The 17,660-nt window shown below is 43.1% G+C and overlaps 2 protein-coding genes across 21 annotated transcripts in view; one reads left to right on the top strand and one right to left on the bottom strand.

Moving 5' to 3' along the window:
* The window catches only part of LOC147035689 (uncharacterized), a 159,121-nt gene that overhangs the window by 67,746 nt on the left and 73,715 nt on the right, over positions 1 to 17,660 (top strand). The window lies entirely within an intron of this gene.
* The window catches only part of LOC147035687 (equilibrative nucleoside transporter 1-like), a 223,139-nt gene continuing 206,105 nt past the window's right edge, over positions 627 to 17,660 (bottom strand). For 10 of the 11 annotated variants that reach the window (XM_085846682.1, XM_085846674.1, XM_085846704.1 and 7 more), the window contains 2 exons: positions 16,416 to 16,615; positions 627 to 1,468 (listed from right to left, as the gene is read on the bottom strand). In XM_085846682.1, coding sequence (XP_085702808.1) covers positions 1,357 to 1,468; positions 16,416 to 16,615 — 312 coding nt within the window. In that variant the 3' untranslated portion in view covers positions 627 to 1,356. The remainder of the gene's footprint in view (positions 1,469 to 16,415; positions 16,616 to 17,660) is intronic. The other variant, XM_085846713.1, reaches the window with a different exon arrangement.

The raw sequence follows: 17,660 nt of genomic DNA, 5'->3' as shown, positions 1-17,660 counted from the left end.
CAAATACCATATAGTATACAATATATGCTCAAAACACAATAAATGCTGGCCAGCACTGCAATAATGCAACTATATAGTACATATCCTTCGAACAACATAAATTCAATCCACACAATCACATAACAATCACACTTTATCACACAGCGAGATCTGGGACTCAAACCCTTCTCTTTGCGCAGGTGGGACTTCAACCCACCCTTTCTTTTGCTGTTCCCAGTACAGCACAGTGAGCCGAGTCGCGAACTCGCTCAAGGTATGGCGAAGACTCAAACTCCCCGTCAAAGTGGACTCGAACCGCAGCGGCCTCGAATCACAGGATCCTCTCTATTTCTATCAATAAAATTCTCTGACATGTACTTTCCTTTGTTCGAAGTATGTTACCCGCTTGGAACAGGCCCGCCGTCAGGGAATGCTCTCTGCTTACCTTGCTCAAGCGATCGCCGTTCCAGACCATGGACTGCCTCCAGGGATTTAGCACCTCCATGTCATGGCACCAACTGTTGTAGAATTTTGTAGTTGTTGTGGAATTTTATTTTTAACATTTAGCCAACTCGATGTAAATCCTGTTACTCAAATGAAAGACACCAATTAATTCATTGTCCACAACAGAAAGTACTTTCCTTCAGAGAAAATTTTTATTTTAACTTGGTAGCAAGGAGTTCAAAATCATTCAGATGTAAGCATCCACAATGAATTTTTCACTCCCCTCAGATTACTTTTTCTGGCATTTATATACTTTGAAGGGAGCGGAGAGGGTCTGATAAGCATATAGGTAAAAGAACACAGAAATGTAAAACGTGTCCACTAACTGGACAGCAAATGACATAAGTAATGGCAAAAGTTGCAGTGTTATCAAGCAGGTAACCATGGACATGGAGAGAATTAAACAAAAGTCCAGAAGCGGGACAAAGGAATACAGGATAAGACATTAGGTTATTGGTTTAACAAAAAATGAATATAATAGGCAATGAGTACATGACTGAAACCAGTGCGACAAAGAGCAAAGGGCAACTTGTACAAAGAGGAATATTTCCCATCAGACCTTTGGCTCAGAGGATTTGCATTAACCAAACCAACTGATGCATCAATATCATTGGTATTGCAATACAAGATTTGCTTTCCAGTCAAACAAATTATCTATTTTTCTCAGATTTAATATTCCCATGACCGGATGTCATTTATGCTTTCATGGTGTGGTTTCATCCAGCTCCCCCTGGAGGCAGGTTGAACGTTCTGCACACACAAATCCTGTGCAATGTATACCGAGATAACCAAGAAATTGAACTGTTATTGACATAATTATATTTAATGACCAAAGTAAAAGTGAAAGACATGACATGAAGTTCAGCTGTGATGTCATATAATCCAACGAATGAGGAAAGACATTGCAGCACCAATAATACAACCAAAAGACAAAAAAAACACCATGAGACTTCCAGCTGTTTTTGCATTCTTCGGGGTTGCCATTCTGTGGAAATAAAAAACAATCTTTATATTACTAACACGTTTCAATCAATGCATTCCAATCAAATAAGAAAGACAAAAAAAAAGAAAGGCATTCTTCAACGTCACAACGTTGCCAGATATGCCTCCGCCCACATCATTACATCATCATACACATATGTTCCAAGTTTGATTTAAATCCCGAAACCCAGATAAAAAAATATGAAATAATTCTGACTGCTAGACCATGATTGTGACGTTTCACTTTGATTCATGAAGCGGTTTAAGAGAAATGATTTTCAAATATTTTCATTCAAACTAATGTGGCTGCGAGACCATGTGACCGATAAATTATTCATGAGCACACTGGTATCCCCGAGGCTTGGGGAGCATGTGGGTGAAGTTTCCTCTTGATCTGTCAAGCCATTCTCGAAAGGCAGATTTTTAAAGGAGTGGTGTTCAAAAACTCATCGCTGCCAAAATATGACCCATGACATCACAGGTGGACAACATTTTGTTCCTCATGAAGAGGTGATCATACCTGTAAAATTTCACCTCAATCTGTTTGGCTGTTTCAGAGATTTTTGAATGTTTTTATGTTAACTATATGGCTGTCGAACCATGTGATCGATGACGTCATGATTTTTTTTCCCCTCAATATAATTTAGTCTGAGATGACCCTCAAATTTTCAAACTGATAAGATACAGAATTCTAATATTTAATTATGACGTCATAATGAAGCCACCAATGAAAACGTCAAAAATCACACTCGTTTCCCATTTGGGAGTACTTCACATGTGCCAAGTTTCAATTTTTTTTGTCGCGCTTTCGGAGACACAGAGGTCCAATTTTATTAAATCTTTTTTCAACATGACTGCTACACCATACGACCTATTACATCATATTTATCAACAAACATTCTACATGAGTAGTTGCACTTGTGATGAAATTTTCGTGTCAATCGGATAAGTGGTTGCAGAGAAAACAGAAATTAGTATGTACAGAAGGATAACCCAACAACATAATGCCTCCGGCGCGTTCATCAGCAGAGACAGCAGAGATAAAAAAGGAATTGCGGAGTGGGGGTGGAGGAGGAGGAAGGGGGGGGGGACTACCAGAGGGAAATATGAGAGCTCCAAAAAAAATCAACTGGGCACTGTGGAGTGCGCTAGATGTATGAGCACAACATGAATAACACCGAGTCGATCTACCCAGGAGGGCAATACCAATCTACAACGATATTATTTCCCCCTTCTTGTTATCAACCTCATCCTCATTCTTAATTGCAATAAATTTGGAAAAATCCTCCTTCCCCAAAGTTTTGTACACGTGTGAAAAAAGTAGACTTCATGACATTCTTATGTACATGTCTGGCAATATCTGTATCAGGCATATGTAGAGGGAAGTGGTCAGCAAACTATGACAGAATATGGATCACTCTCATTTAAGACATTCTTTTCCTCCAGAACGACATCAAAAAAGGCCATGATTGGTGCTCCTGATGTAATTAATCTTATACCAATTCAGGTTGAATAATTGGCATGATGTTGAGAAGGCAAGAGTGCTGCCAGCGGTACTGCAATGCAACAGCCGAGGACATATCCTGAATGATAATGAAGGAAAGAAATGCCTTATGCACAGCGATTTGGACCGCCTTTGACAATCAATTTTACCTCACCGAGTTGCAAAGAAAGGTCTAATTTTTCCGAAGTAGTTATTTACTGGGGGCCTGGTAAATTTTATGCAGTCACATCAGCATCCTTGTGGTTTGATACTTTGGGCAAGGGGGTACGTAAAATCCAAACTCTAAAGTGAGAAAGTGCCTGGTAAAATACCAAGTTTCCAAGCGAGCAAAAACTCATTTAACAAGAAAATGGTTTTCTGAGAGAAAGAGAAAGAAAACAGCATGGCATGCAAGCTGCTACAAAAAACCAAAACACAGTTCTGCAGAATGTGAAATTGCAGCAGCAGGTTCTAATGTTAGTGGAATGGTGAGTAAGGTGGATTGAAAAAAATTTGCGCTATCGTGTACCGTTATGGCTGTATTTTGGGAACATACATACATACATACATACATACATGCATACATACAAGATGAGAGTTTTAGTAATACAAAGAAGAAGATAGATTTCATGTGTCATACAAAGGGTCTCTTGGCAGCTGTTTCTGGACTGGGGATCATGAGAACATTCCACTCCCCCCCCCCTTGGAGGGGGTGGGGTTCTCATGGAGGCATATATGTGAGTATACCTGAAGTGAATGTGTTCTAAAATTGTTGTGGACCAGATAGACTTTCATATGACACCAAAATCAACATTCATCAATGACAAATCGCCGAGTTGTTGGACAGGCTTGCCACCCACATGCTCCTCCCTTTAAGGGAGCTGGAGGAGCAATGCAGGGGGATGAGAATTGGCACATGTAACTAAATCTGCTCCTTAGGACCTTGCCTTGTAGGCTATTCCTTGTCAGACTTTTTGTCCAATAACTTTGGAAGAAGTCCAATGACTTTGGAAGAACTTTAGGACAGTGTAGGACCTTGCCACATTGAATCGAGGGTCTGTGACCATTCTTTTCCCGATTGTGATGACCACTTTGATCGTTGTGGGGAAGATTGCATGCTCCCGTGGCCTGGGGAGCTACACTGGCAGGAGCTTTGCTCCTGGTAGGTCTTACCGAGGCATGCAGGTCAATGGGTAGGAGTCACACTCGAGTAGTCACATCTTTGGGAGTAGGATTTTTTCCCGCTTAGTCAAGTCACCCTCACCTTCACAGTGGTCAGTGAAAAGGGTTTTGAAAAAAATTCTGTGAAAAGGTGAATGGCTCCAGACAATCTTGTTCTTCATCCTTGTCTTCTTCTGCCTCAGATATTCTGCATCTTTCTTGACCAGGACTCCCTGTGGGATCTTATAAATGCTGTCTCTGTGAAGGGTCTCGGAAATAAACATGTCGCATGTCATGGCCACCTCGTGGAACAGGATCCCAAACTCTTTGATAATGCTTTGAGAGGCTGATCAATCAACAGGTGTAAAAAGTCGAAGAGGTTGTTCCTTTATAGACATGTATGCGGGTGTTCTGTGGAGTCATTTTTGGTTGCATTCCTGAGGCCCTCAGAATGGCATTGTTATGACACTGTTTTCATGAGTTTGTGAAAGCCTACTGAATGTCCTGGATTGGCTTGTGAATTTGTTTGGGTCACTTTCATTAATGTATTCTTCTTCTTCGTTTGGCTTTTGTTCTACTTTTCAATATGGTTATACAATCTAAGAATAACAGATCTCCAGCTGCACATGCCAATTCACCAGCCTGTGCTCAGCGATGCTCAACTCCTTTTAATACTTGTTTCTCCAATGTCAGGGGCTTTTGCTCCAACTTTTCTGCTGCGCAATCTTTTGTTCAGCTTAACTCACCTGACCTGGTGGCTCTGAGTGTTGGTTGGACAGTGGCATCTACTCTATTTATTTCAACTTACCAGGTTACATTTTTCACAAACTTGATCGCCCTCCTCATGGTCTTGGTATCAATGTTAAGGACTCCCTACCTTAGCTTGTGAAAATTCTCTTCAAAGTCGCTCTCACAAATTTATGTGTTTCCACCTGGCTCTCCTGCATTCAACAACATATATCTCTTCTTTCTGTATTGCTCGCATTCCTTTCCCTCTTCTGCCATGTTCAATGTAATCTCATACAGCATTGACAGGGCTATTTTACTCCACCCTTCTGCAAACATCATGGAATTTGGTGACTTCAATGTTCACCACAAGGAATGGCTGGTACAATTTCTTAATAATGACACTCCTGATATCCATACCTACAATTTCTAAATCTCTCAAAATCTCACCTGAAATTGTTTCCTCTCCCACTCATATTCCTGACCGTGTCTCCGATGGAGGATACATGCTCGATATATTTTTGTGTTCTGACCTTGGTGACTGTATTACTGATGTCCAGCCTCCAATTTGCACCTCAGATCATTCCACTGTTTCTGTTTATGTCTGTTACTCCTCATTCTGAACTCCAGTGCATCCTTTTCACTGCACGGTTTCAGTTTGAGAAAGCAGATTGGGATGGGTTTCATTCATTTGTTGCTGATGTGCCATGGACCTCAGCTTTTAGTCTTGGTGGTGAATATGGCTGCCGAGAAATTATCCCAATGGATTTGCAATGGTATGGACATTTACATTCCTTCACATATCTTTGAAGTGAAGGTACATTCCCATCCATGATTCACTCCAGCTTGTGCATCAGCAATTGCTCATTGCAACCACTATTTTAGCAATATAATGTACAAGGATCTATGGAGTGCAAATGTCTGTTATGCAAAGCATGTAACCTCTGTAAAATAGTTATTGAGGATCAGGTCAAGTCTGGGAGCATGTGCCAGAGCAGCACATCACTGCACCCACTTTCACTGGTACGCCAGGGGCTTCCGTATGGCCATTCCCCAGGCATATGTCAAGCCCTTCCCTGTCTCCATGACATGAAGATGAACCTGCTACAACCACGAGGCATGTGGTCGGCCCGTTGACCTCCTCCACACATGAGGCTCCCTCGCTGAGGCATCTGGTGAGGAGGATCAGCATCAGGAAACGGAACCACATGACCACACAACGCAGCTGATGCTCATGGACTACACAGGTAACTAATCTCATCTGAGTCTCTCTCAGCAACCAATCATTGGACAAAAAGTCTGACCAGGAATAGCCAAGGATTCTCTGAAAAGACAATACTGGAGGAGCAAAGTCTCCATCTCAGATCCCTGGTCAGAGTCCAAATCTCACATCGGTAGAGCAAGACTAGAAGCACAAAGGAAGCACTTAAAGATTCGGACTTTCGTCCTGCATGGGTACCAACAGCACCACACCCCATGATCCAGTGAATCCATGACTCCCCAGGCCCGACTGAGGAATCCATTGACCTCTGGCTCACAATAAGCAGACATGAACATCAATGCCAAGGCAAGTGAGTCTCTCCGTGACCTCAACATCCTCACGACAAACAGGTACAGACAAGATGGCAGCATCCAAGATGTCAATGAAAGCCTGAATCTTCGTTTTGACCCAGGAAACCCATAATCCCAGGGGCCCCAACTCGTCATTCAATGCCTTGAGTGCCCCCATAAGGATATCCAGCATCTCTGCAAAGATGACTGAATGATCTACAAAATCAATGTCAGAGATCTTGACATTCCCAAACGATGCACCACAACTTGATTTCTCTGACCTCCTCCCCAGAATCCAGTCCATCCAAGCAGTGAAAAGTCTGGGGGCCAGAACACACCCCCGAGAAACTCCAGCAACAACTAGAAACATGTCAGAGATGAACCACTACACTTCACAGCACTCTATTTACCAGAGTATAGTTAAGAAATCAGATTGTTCCATTTTGGTGGCACCCCACAAAGACAGAGAATCCTCTAGAGGGTCTCCCAATTCACTGAATCAACAGCTTTGCGGAGATCAACATCAGCTGCAAGCAGCCCCTGCCAAAATTTTCGTCTGCATTCGCTGAGGACCCAAAGAGCAAGGATATGGTCAATCGTTAACCTCTTTGGTGTGAAGCCTGAGTTATCTTGTTGCTGATGCTCTAGCAGATGGTGGAGAACCATATCAACAATTATCCGAGCTTACCTGGAACTGAGAGCAGTGTCACTTCTCAGAAGCAGTTGCAGTCCTGGTGATCACCCCTCCCTTTCCAGAGAGGGACAACAAAGCACCTCATCCAGTCAGTTGGGATCATGCTTGTGTTCCACAGAGAATACTGAACTGCATGCAATGGCACGGGTTCAGCATTTCCACCAGACTTGAGAAGCTCAGCATGGACAGCACAGGTCCGAGGAGCTTTGCCCACTTTCATCTGATTCAACGCACCAAGTGTTTTCACAAATTAAAGTAGTTCACAGTTGAATGAAGGATCAGCAATTGGAATAGTTACACCCCAGATGTCCAACTCAACAGCTGGTGGGTTAGGCTGGAACAGCCGCAAAAAGAAACCGGCCCAGCAGGCCTTAAATTCGGACTCCTCTGCCAAGAGCCCACCACACTCCACTCCAACTGCAGTACATCGAGGGAGGGTCTTGAAGGAACACAATGCATGAATTCCTCTGTGAGCAGGATGAGAATCACTTGACCACATGTGATGCTCTACCCCTTCACAGATTCCTCACACATAGGCTTCCTTACCACCCTCAGCACACATTCAGTCTTATGCCTCAACTCCCTGAACAGCTCAGCTCTGCCAATAACCCTGACCATGCGACTCTGTTCAATGGTATCCAGTGTCCCTTGGGAGACATCGTTCTTCCTCGCCTGATGGTGAGTTCCAAGACATCCACTGGCAACATCAAGGATGGTAGTCTTGAATGCAATCCACAGCTCTTCAGGATTCCCCAAAACACCAGGACCCTCGTAAATCCCAACTCAACCTGTTTGCAAACTCTTCAGCTACTCTCTTATCACCGAGCTTGCCAACATTCAGCCTAAGCTGGGATTTTTTTTTTTTTTTTTTTTGTATACCTTGGTCGAGGCTCGTATGAGAGCAAACACACAACTCACAGCAAGGAGGCATGAGACAATAGGGGCGGGAGTGGAAGGGACAAAACAGTGGGGAACAGACACATTAGGTGAACTGTGGAAGGGAGAGGGATGGGGATGGGACGGGGAACGTGGCGAAGAGAAGATGGACATTTCAGGGACTTTCAGGAAGGAAAGCAGGAGAAATGAAGGAAGTGGGCTTGGGTGGATTATCGGGGGTAGAAAAGATCGAGGATTTGGATGGGGGAAGATAAGAGGTGGTGGTGAACAGCTGTTTTGAAAGCCTGGAGGGAAGAATGGGAAAGAATAGAGTGAGGAAGTTTATTCCAAAGGCGGGAAAAAAGAGGAATGAAAGAGTGAAGATGAGCAGTGATTCGTGATTTTGGTAGTTTTACCAGAATTGGGTTGTTGGCGGACCTTGAGCGCCCTGTGGAAATGTGGTGGGGACAAATCGCAGAGAGAGCAGGGGGGGCAAGGCTGGAGAGGAGTCGGTAGAAGACAGAAAGACCACCGACCAACCTGCCCAAAGTGAGAGTGAGAGGCCCAAAGACTCAGCTTCATTGCGGGAGATGCCGATGATCTTAAATGCCCTGGTTTTGACAGCGTTAAGCCGAGAAAGGTGGGAGGCAGGAGCACCAGCCCAGAGGGGAGAGCAGTACTCCATCAGGCTACGGACAAAAGCTTTGTAAGTGGTCAGGAGCTCAAGAGGGCCGAGGAAGGACTTAGCACGACGGAGGATTCCCAGTCGGCGACTGGCTTTTGAGGCGAGGTTGGAAATGTGACTTTCCCAGGAAAGATCATGGCAGATAGTGAGACCTAGAAGCTTGAAAGAAAAGACTTCTTCCAGAGGATTGTTGAGAAAGTGGATGGGGGGGTTTTGTAAACGGTCCTTTCGAAGAGACATAGTGAGAGTGTGAGATTTGTCTGGATTGAAAGACATGTTCCACGTGTTGGACCAGTTTGTGATTTTATCCAGATCTGCAGTGAGCGAAGAAGCTGCTGCTTGCCGGTCTGAAGGATGACAGATGGTACGGCAGAGGGTGGAGTCGTCGGCAAAGAGAAATAGAGGATTTTCCAGAGAGTCCGAGAGATCATTGATAAAACCAGAAAAAGAACAGGGCCCAGAACGCTACCTTGAGGAACTCCAGCCTGCACAGGAAGAGGGGATGAAAGAACTCCATTTAGGGCCACACGTTGACTGCGACAGGAGAGGAAGTCTGCGAGCCATGAGTGGAGATGGCCTTGAATGGTGCTATTCTCCTCGATTTAAGCTGAAACTTCAGAGATGCCACTACTAGCCTCTGGTGTTTATTGAGAAAATGAACACTCCGGTAGACCCTGCAGTTCTGAATCGGCCTCCTGTGCCCAACAATGTGCACCTGGCCAATATTTTTTGAGACACCACCAGCATTGAAATACTAAGTCCAGCGATGAGCCTGTGGGTGCTGAAACCATGAAACTGCTACCCTGAGTCCACAACTTCTTCCAAAGTCAAGGAACTTAGCAATATTCTGATTCACATTTCAAGACCAATGGGGACAAACACATGTCTCATCACCATCCCGATCAGTTGCAGTTGATGCCTTGAAATCCCCCAAGACTAGCAGAGTATCTTGCCTCGGGCACCGATCATCCACAGACTCGAGCATGGCATAGAATGCCTCCTTCAGAGTGAGATCACTTGCCTCAGTTGGAGTATATACAAGGAGCAGGGAAATGATATCCAATGAGTGACGAATCCTAAGTCTCATAATACGCTCATTGACCAGTGTTTCCTCAATGATCATGGGAGTCAGCTTGTGGGACACAGCTATGGCAACCCCTTTAGTATGGTAACCATCAGAATGACCAGAGCAGTAGAAGATGTCACCACTCACCTAAGCTGACCACTGTCTGGTCTCTGACCCTCAGAGAGTGCTGCAATGGGGCAACAGTCAACCACAGATTTGAGCATGGCAGAGAATGCCTCCTTCACAGTGAGATCACTCACCTCAGTCGGAGCATACACAGAGTCCAAGGAAATGACACCCAAAAGTGATGAATACTCATTCTTATAATATTCTCATTGACGGGTGTTTCCTCAATTATCATGGGAGTCAGCTTGATGGACACATCTATGGCAACACCTTGTGCATGGTAACCATCAGCATGACCAGAGCAGAATTACATGTAACCACCCGCAATGACCTCTCCACTATTTGGTCTCTGAACCTCAGAGAGTGAAACAATACTGATGTCCAAATGCTTGAGCTCAGATGAAAACAGACACATTATCATCCTATCGTAGGAATCAGACATTCCAGGCAACCACCAGAATGGACCACCTCAGGTTAACCAGAAGGGACCGCCATCTGGTTGGTGACACCTCAGCACCACCCCAACACACACCACCGAAGTCCTACCCAAGAAGGTTACCCAGTGCTTTTCCTCCTATAATGAAAGAATAGGGATTCCAAAGGCATTTCACCAATCCCGTCATCTGGCGAGCTGCAATGTGAAGGTCAGCTGCACAGGAAGTACTCCCACGGAGCGTGTTTTCACTGTTACTTGTGTTTTTTTGTCTGTTTTGTGAAATAAAGTATTTTACGGTGGTTGGAGTGAAAATCCTGCCACAAACCTTCTATGGAGAAGTACCCAACTGCAGGAGGATGTCCATAGACACAGTTGGGCACCAGATATGGATGGCCATTGGCTCACAATGGGCTTCTCTGCCCTTTGACAGGTTTTGTTTTCAATCCTGCTAGGTGTCCATATCCATACACCGTCCTCACCAGGAAGCCTGGTGGGGGAGATGGTTTAGTCACTGATAACGTGACCATGAAACAGGTGAGTACAGGTTTACATGATACCTGCAGAAAGTCTCAGATCTGATCTGGCCTTTCCTGACAATACATGAGGATGCTAAGAAGCAATATGCAGCTCCTGTAGCCAATTTCATTGTGACTCAGCGTATTTGCTCTCGAGACTTTTGGCAGATTGCGAACAGTGTACTTGAACGTAATAAATCTTCTGTACCTCCTCTCTTTCATGAACCTGATATTGTTACTTCATATCTGGATAAGGATAACCTCTTTTCATGTTGCTTTGTTTCAAATTCTACCCTTAATGATCATGGACACCCTCTTCCTGATTTCCATCTGGTACAGACTCAAATATTCCTGTTCCATTTATAATTCCAAAGAACGTTGCCAGAATTATTTGTACTCGAGATCACTCAAACATGAATGGTCCTGATGGAATCCCTGTGATTGTATTGAAGATGTGTTGTCCTGAACTATCATCAATTATTTCCAAGCTTTTCAACCTGTGCTTGTCTGCTTTGGTGTTTCCTTAATCCTGGAAAGTCGCTTCCATTGTTCCTTTTTCAAGGGTGCTGATGAGAAGTCTGAGCCAAGCAACTATTGCCCCATCAGCCTGCTTCCTGTAATAATTAAGGTGTTTGAATGCTTCATCAATTAACTACTCATCCATCTGGAGGACAATGAACTTCTCAATGACTGCCAGTATGGCTTTCTGCTCTCTTTAATTATCGATCATTTCAACAAGGCATTGGAGCTCAAGGGTGAAGCTAGATTAGTTGCTTTGGATATCTCAAAAGCCTTTGATACAGTGTGGCACAAGGGTCTGCTCAACAAGATTCATTCGGCCGCTGCATCTGGTGTGATTAATTCAATCATTTTGGCATTCCTTACAAATCGTAAGAATAAGGTGGTACTCGAGGGTCAATCTTCTCCTTCAAACTCTATCAATTCTGGTGTTCCACAGGGCTTTGTCCTTGGTCCCACTCTGTTCCTTGTTTATATCAATGATCTTCCTGATAATGTTTTGTCTCAGCGAGCCATGTATTCTGATGACTCCTCACTTTACTGTGCATCTGCTGATTCACTCAATAGTATTCCTAATGAGGTTGTAGTTTCGCTGGATAATGATTTGGAGAATGCATTGTTGTGGAGGCATGACTGGCTGGTAACCTATGCAAAGAAAACTAAATTGTTGTCCCTGCCTCACTCTAGAAACAGGTTTTTCCGTTCTGTGCAGATGGGGTCTGCAACCCGAACAGAATAATCTGAACTTCGGCTTTTTGGTCTGAAAATCTCCTCTAACCTCCATTGGGATAAGTACACATCTTGTATTGCTAAGAGGGCTTTGAAGTGAGTTGGTTGTCTCTATCGAGCACAGAGGTATGTTCCTCTTGATGCTCTCTTGTCCCTGTATAAGACAACTATGCTTCCCCTCATGGAGTATTGATGACACATTTGGGCTAGAGCACCAGCTTGCCACTTATCTTTCCTTGATAAGCCCCAGAAATGCATAGTTAACATGGTTGGTGTGGTTCAACTCTTCAACCGCTCTCTCACCATCGATCAGTTGCCACTTTTTGTCTGTTCTACACATATTTCATGGCAAATGTTCTGCTGGACTTTCTAACTTGGTTCCTCCTGTTTGAGTGTTTGGATTCAAGACTCAGTTTTCCATCCCTGCACACCCATGCACGAAAGCTGATCCAAAGTGCAGCACAAAAGGCTATGCAAATAGTTTTATCCCTCGTGCTATCTCGCTTTGGAATTGATGAACTATAATGCGCTTACCATTATCCTATGATATACTCAGCTTCAAGAGGAATGCCAATTCCTATCTCTTACATCTTTGAGATTCATTCGCATTTCACATGACTTCTGCTACTTCCAGTGTCTTAGATGTTTTTCTTGTTATTTTTCTCTTTCTTATATTTTGTTTTACTTTATCTTTATCTTTATCTACTTTATCGAACCTTCCCTTAGCCCCTTACTTCGGTTGGCTTTAGGCCTTGTTTGGGGTGATTTCCATTTTTTATAAAGGGATCAAAGAAGTCATAGGTGTTTTCTCACATGCTATGACCAGAAAGGTTATTTGCAGGCAAAGTGACTGTGCAACAGGATTCACTGAGCACCATCACCAATACATTGACTTATATGGGCAGCGAGCTAACCATACAGGGCCATCAGGTGGTGGTGACCAAAGATTGCTGCCAATGTATGGTGCAGTGGTGAGCTGCACTCAACTCACATGCTTGTGGATAGAGGAGGCAATCTTATGTTGGGAAGTGAAAAGTGAAGGTGATGGCTTGGTTGGAGGCAAGGTACAAAATCTGATGCATTGTCACATTCAGATCTGAGCAGCCACCAGCATGGTACTGCAGATGTCCAACAACATGAAATGCTGACACAGGTTGCCAACTCAATGGAGAAATCACAACTTTTTGTAACGTAAAGACTGGTTATGGCATGCAAAATAATGGCTCAGTCCTGGCTGACAGGCAGCATTGTTGTATACACGCATTGTTGTATAGCTCTGGACAGTTCTCTTAAACAAGCCTGCAGCATGGAGACAGCCAATCGATCTTCCAAGAGCGACCCAAAGATCCCTCGCATACAGGATTGTGTACCCCCGCCTTCACAAAATTAGGGCTGCAACAGAGTTAGAGAGAGAGAGAGAGAGAGAGAGAGAGAGAGAGAGAGAGAGAGAGAGAGAGAGAGAGAGAGAGAGAGAGAGAGAGAGAGAGAGAGAAGAGGGAAAGGGCCAGTCCATTGGGACCGATCGGCACTGACCGTGACCGGGCTGCCCTGTCAAATGTGGGAAGAATGGGGAAAGTTTGGTCCATGACTTGCATTGAGGGGTACAACCACTGTGAAGAGATGTCCCCGATGATTGTGAGCCCGTCTTGACAGGGCTGCAGTGGGAGGATCATCTTCAGTATCTGGATGACGTCTATATTTTCAGCCACTTCCTTGAGGAACACTGGTAACAATTGTTGTTTCAGCTGTTGTGAGTGACTGGCATAAAACTCATGGCTGCTAAGGCCTAAGAAACATTTGCTCTATGGCGAGGATACGGCGGCCATACACCCTCTGAATTGACAGAAACGTGCAGCGGCCGCAGAATTTCTGCAGTGGCCTCAGGGTGGCCCTACGCCATTTGGCTATCTTTTGCAGGCCATAGGGGTCACCGTGGAATTATAACGTGGAGTTATAACTTTTTTCATTTCTACATTCGCCGTAGCAATTCGACAAGCCGAAAAAAAAAAAACTGGTAAAAAAAAATTAAAAAAAAATTCACCCATTCGTTACCGTCCGTCTGGCCACACGTTCGCCTTAGGTCCCCCCTGCGGTCGCCTTGCGGGCACCTTGAGGCTACCTTGCGTCTGCCTTGAAAATTATATGGCCGCCACAGGGCCCCCTTAAGGTCACTGTGTGACATCAAATCAAAGACCGTATGGCAACCCCACGTTTTTGGTCTCCACAATTTCTAAATACGCCGTGTGGCTCCCCGAAAAATAAAAACATATGTGACTGCTACATTGTGTGATCGTGGAAATACTGCGGCCGCCGTATAATTGCTAGTGTCCGTACATTTTGGAGACCCCACGGCCGCCGTGGAAAATGTGACTTAGGCCTTAATGACACCTTATTCACGGCAGCAAACAAGGCCAACACGTGAAGGCATGGTATGGGCTGCTCATTTTTTTTCTTTCAATAAAGGTGAACATCTGATCATCTTGGGTAGCCATGGGCAACCTGTGGCCCATAGGACGCATGCTTCCTGCAGTGTGATTTTGTGCGGCCCACAGAGGGAGTCAAAAATGTATTAAATGTGGTTGGCCGTGCTTTCACCACATGATGATCTGACTGAATTGAGCAAGTAGTGTGTCTGGCCATCGTCTCTTGCTGTTCATAGAGCAGCATCACCCATTCAATCAACACCAACTTGTGATTGTTATGAAGCTGGGTCTGATCATGGCGACTTTGAGTAAGCTGAGGAACATTGACGAAGAATGCCGAGTGTTCCAAGTAAAAGGGAAGGAAGAGTTCTTTCTTCACTGTGTTTGACATGCTCTGAGAGCTTTGCTTGTTTCAAGGAGTACAATCTCAAGAGACATTCTGATTCAAAAAACGATTACTACAACAAAATTTGTGGAAGATGTACTATGCAGAAGTTGAAAGATAAATTACTTGGGCAGCAGATACTGTTCAAGAACAGGAAGAATAATGGTGACACCGAGTGAGTTGCGTTCTGTGTAACACCTGGAAAAAAATTTCCAAACCATACTCTGATGGTGAGTTTGTAAAGGGCTGTATCACTGATGTAAAGAAAATATTCTTCCCAGATAAGTGTAGAGACATGGAGAAAATTAGTCTCTTGCACTGCACTGTGGTGAGAGGAATTTATGAAACTGTAAATGACATCAGCACAAACTTCATTGGGCAAGGAGGCATTAGAGTTCAGTATGTTGATGCTCTTTTCCATAGCTGTTGTCAAAAGTACTGATAAAAGAGATACAGCCCAAATGATCAAATTCATCCCAGAAGTCAACAATTAGTTGTGTCAACGAGGAACCACTGGCCCTTCAATCAATGAAAGGGAAGATAATGGGAGATGTTTTCTCAGAGGTGAAGCTGCATTCCACCGCTTTAAGTTCAAGTGGGAGAAATTGAGTGGTATTTCAACTGCCAATTTTGCATTCCTCATTGACATTACAACACGTCAATGACTTGGAGATCAAATGGCAGAAAAGAGGCCAACCGATTCAAGTCATACAAACACATCAAATATTTTTCAAAACAAACTGCGGTTGTGACAAATGAGACTTGGGCGAAACGACGCATCTCACTTCCCCGCTCCACGCAAAGTCTTTGGGAACAGAAAACAGTCAGGGGAAACATATTTTATACAGGGCTTGATAGCTTGTCCCAATACTTCCAATCCTGTTTTGCCGATTTTAGAATTGAAGAAACCAGTTTGAGCATCTTCTTTGCACCATTCCAGGTTGATGATGAAGGTGCTCCAGCTCTTCATCTTAGCTCTTCATCTTCAAATGTTGAACATCTCGAGAAAGGCATCCAAACTCAGGTATCCCTCAACTCAGATTTCTTAGTCCCTTACCTAGAGTGGCTTTATGCCATGTTTTGGGTAATTTACATTTAAAAAAATCAAACAAAACAAAATTGGAGATGGACTACATAAACTTGGAAGTCTCTGCTTGGACTCTCATATTCTGTCACATAATAGTCACCATTCATGACAATGCTGGTGTCTCAACTTTCCATCCACTTTTTGAAGTGAATTGAGTTCAATTCGACACTTTTGGTTGCATTTGGTTAAAATTTTCCTGGTTTTCCTCCTTAAATGCTTTGCTGGTGTGCTGAAGTTCAGTGAAATATCATTGTTGCCTCTTGAGATGTGAGTGTTGTCCACTGTACCTATCAGACCTGCTCAGGTGCCGAGATAACATTATTTCAATGGGTGGGGATAATTCTAAGGAATGCCGCTTGCAGATGCATACCAAATTCATACTCTGGCCCGTGACTCGGAAAAGATTGTCAATGCGTGATTTCAGGTAAAGGATATATAATCAATTGGACAACAATAATTTTGAAAATTCTGGCAAAACAATATACGTACTTCGGTCCATAGGATGTGAGGAGTGTAGTGAAATATCCGTTGCAAAACCCATGGAGTGTGTTGAAGAAAATGAACCAGGCATCATGCTCAAAAAACGAGCTTGTGTGAGAACGAGGAGACACGTTGCAAAATATTATCATTGGGATGAAAAGTATTTGCGCAGAGACCAACAGCGGGAGCAAAGAGCTGTTCTTTTCTGGCTGGAAGAGGGAAAAATAATGAGGTAAGAGGTCAAGTGGTTGTAATCGACAAAAAAAAGACTTTCTTTCCTTGTTGCTAAGTAATTCGAGAGTAATTAAAAGACAAATGTGCACTGACCATCAAGCTGAATCATTCTGTAATCTGAATATAAATGTTACATTTGACTTGGGAGTTCTTCATTCATTAACAGCAAATAAAGCTCTGCTGCTAGAATTCATTTTAATAAATTGAAAACCTTTATCGACTCAAGAAAATTTATGAAATAAATTTCTGAAATGCACAACCCATTTTCTCTGCTCTGGGATATAATATATATATATATATATATATATATATATATATATATATATATATATATATATATATATATATATATATATCTCTTCTTCTTCTTCTTTCAGCTGCTCCCGTTAGGGGTCGCCACAGCGGATCATCCTTATGATCCGCATCGTGATTTGGCACATGTTTTACGCCGGATGCCCTTCCTGACGCAACCCTGGTCGCCTCTTACGACACAGGGATATGGTATACCTATTTTAACCGGGGTATACACCGGCCCAGTATACTGGTACTCATTTCGCCAACCTCAGAAGGATGACAGGCTGAGTCAACCCCCTGGTGTATTAATTCAGTGGCCCAACGGGGCTTGAACTCAGGACCTTTTGGATCCCAAGCCGCTGCCCTAACCACTGCGCCAACACCAGGCATATATATATATATATATATATATATATATATATATATATATATATATATATATATATATATATATATATATATATATATATATATATATATATATATATATATATATATATATATATACACACATATATACAGTGTATGCCTTTTGGCACATACATATATATATATATATATATATATATATATATATATATATATATATATATATATATATATATATATATATATATATATATATATATATATATATATATATATATACATACTCTAATGGTCAAGAGTTTTAGAACACCCCCAATTTTCCAGTTTTTACTGAAATTTAAGCTGTTGAAGTCCAGT

Source organism: Eptatretus burgeri, chromosome 1 (assembly GCF_056783735.1).
Source record: "Eptatretus burgeri isolate ZD-2024b chromosome 1, Ebu_testis_v1, whole genome shotgun sequence".
NCBI lineage: Eukaryota > Metazoa > Chordata > Myxini > Myxiniformes > Myxinidae > Eptatretus > Eptatretus burgeri.
The sequence above is the reverse complement of the archived record's forward strand: the minus strand, read 5'-3'. Positions and strand labels throughout refer to the sequence as shown.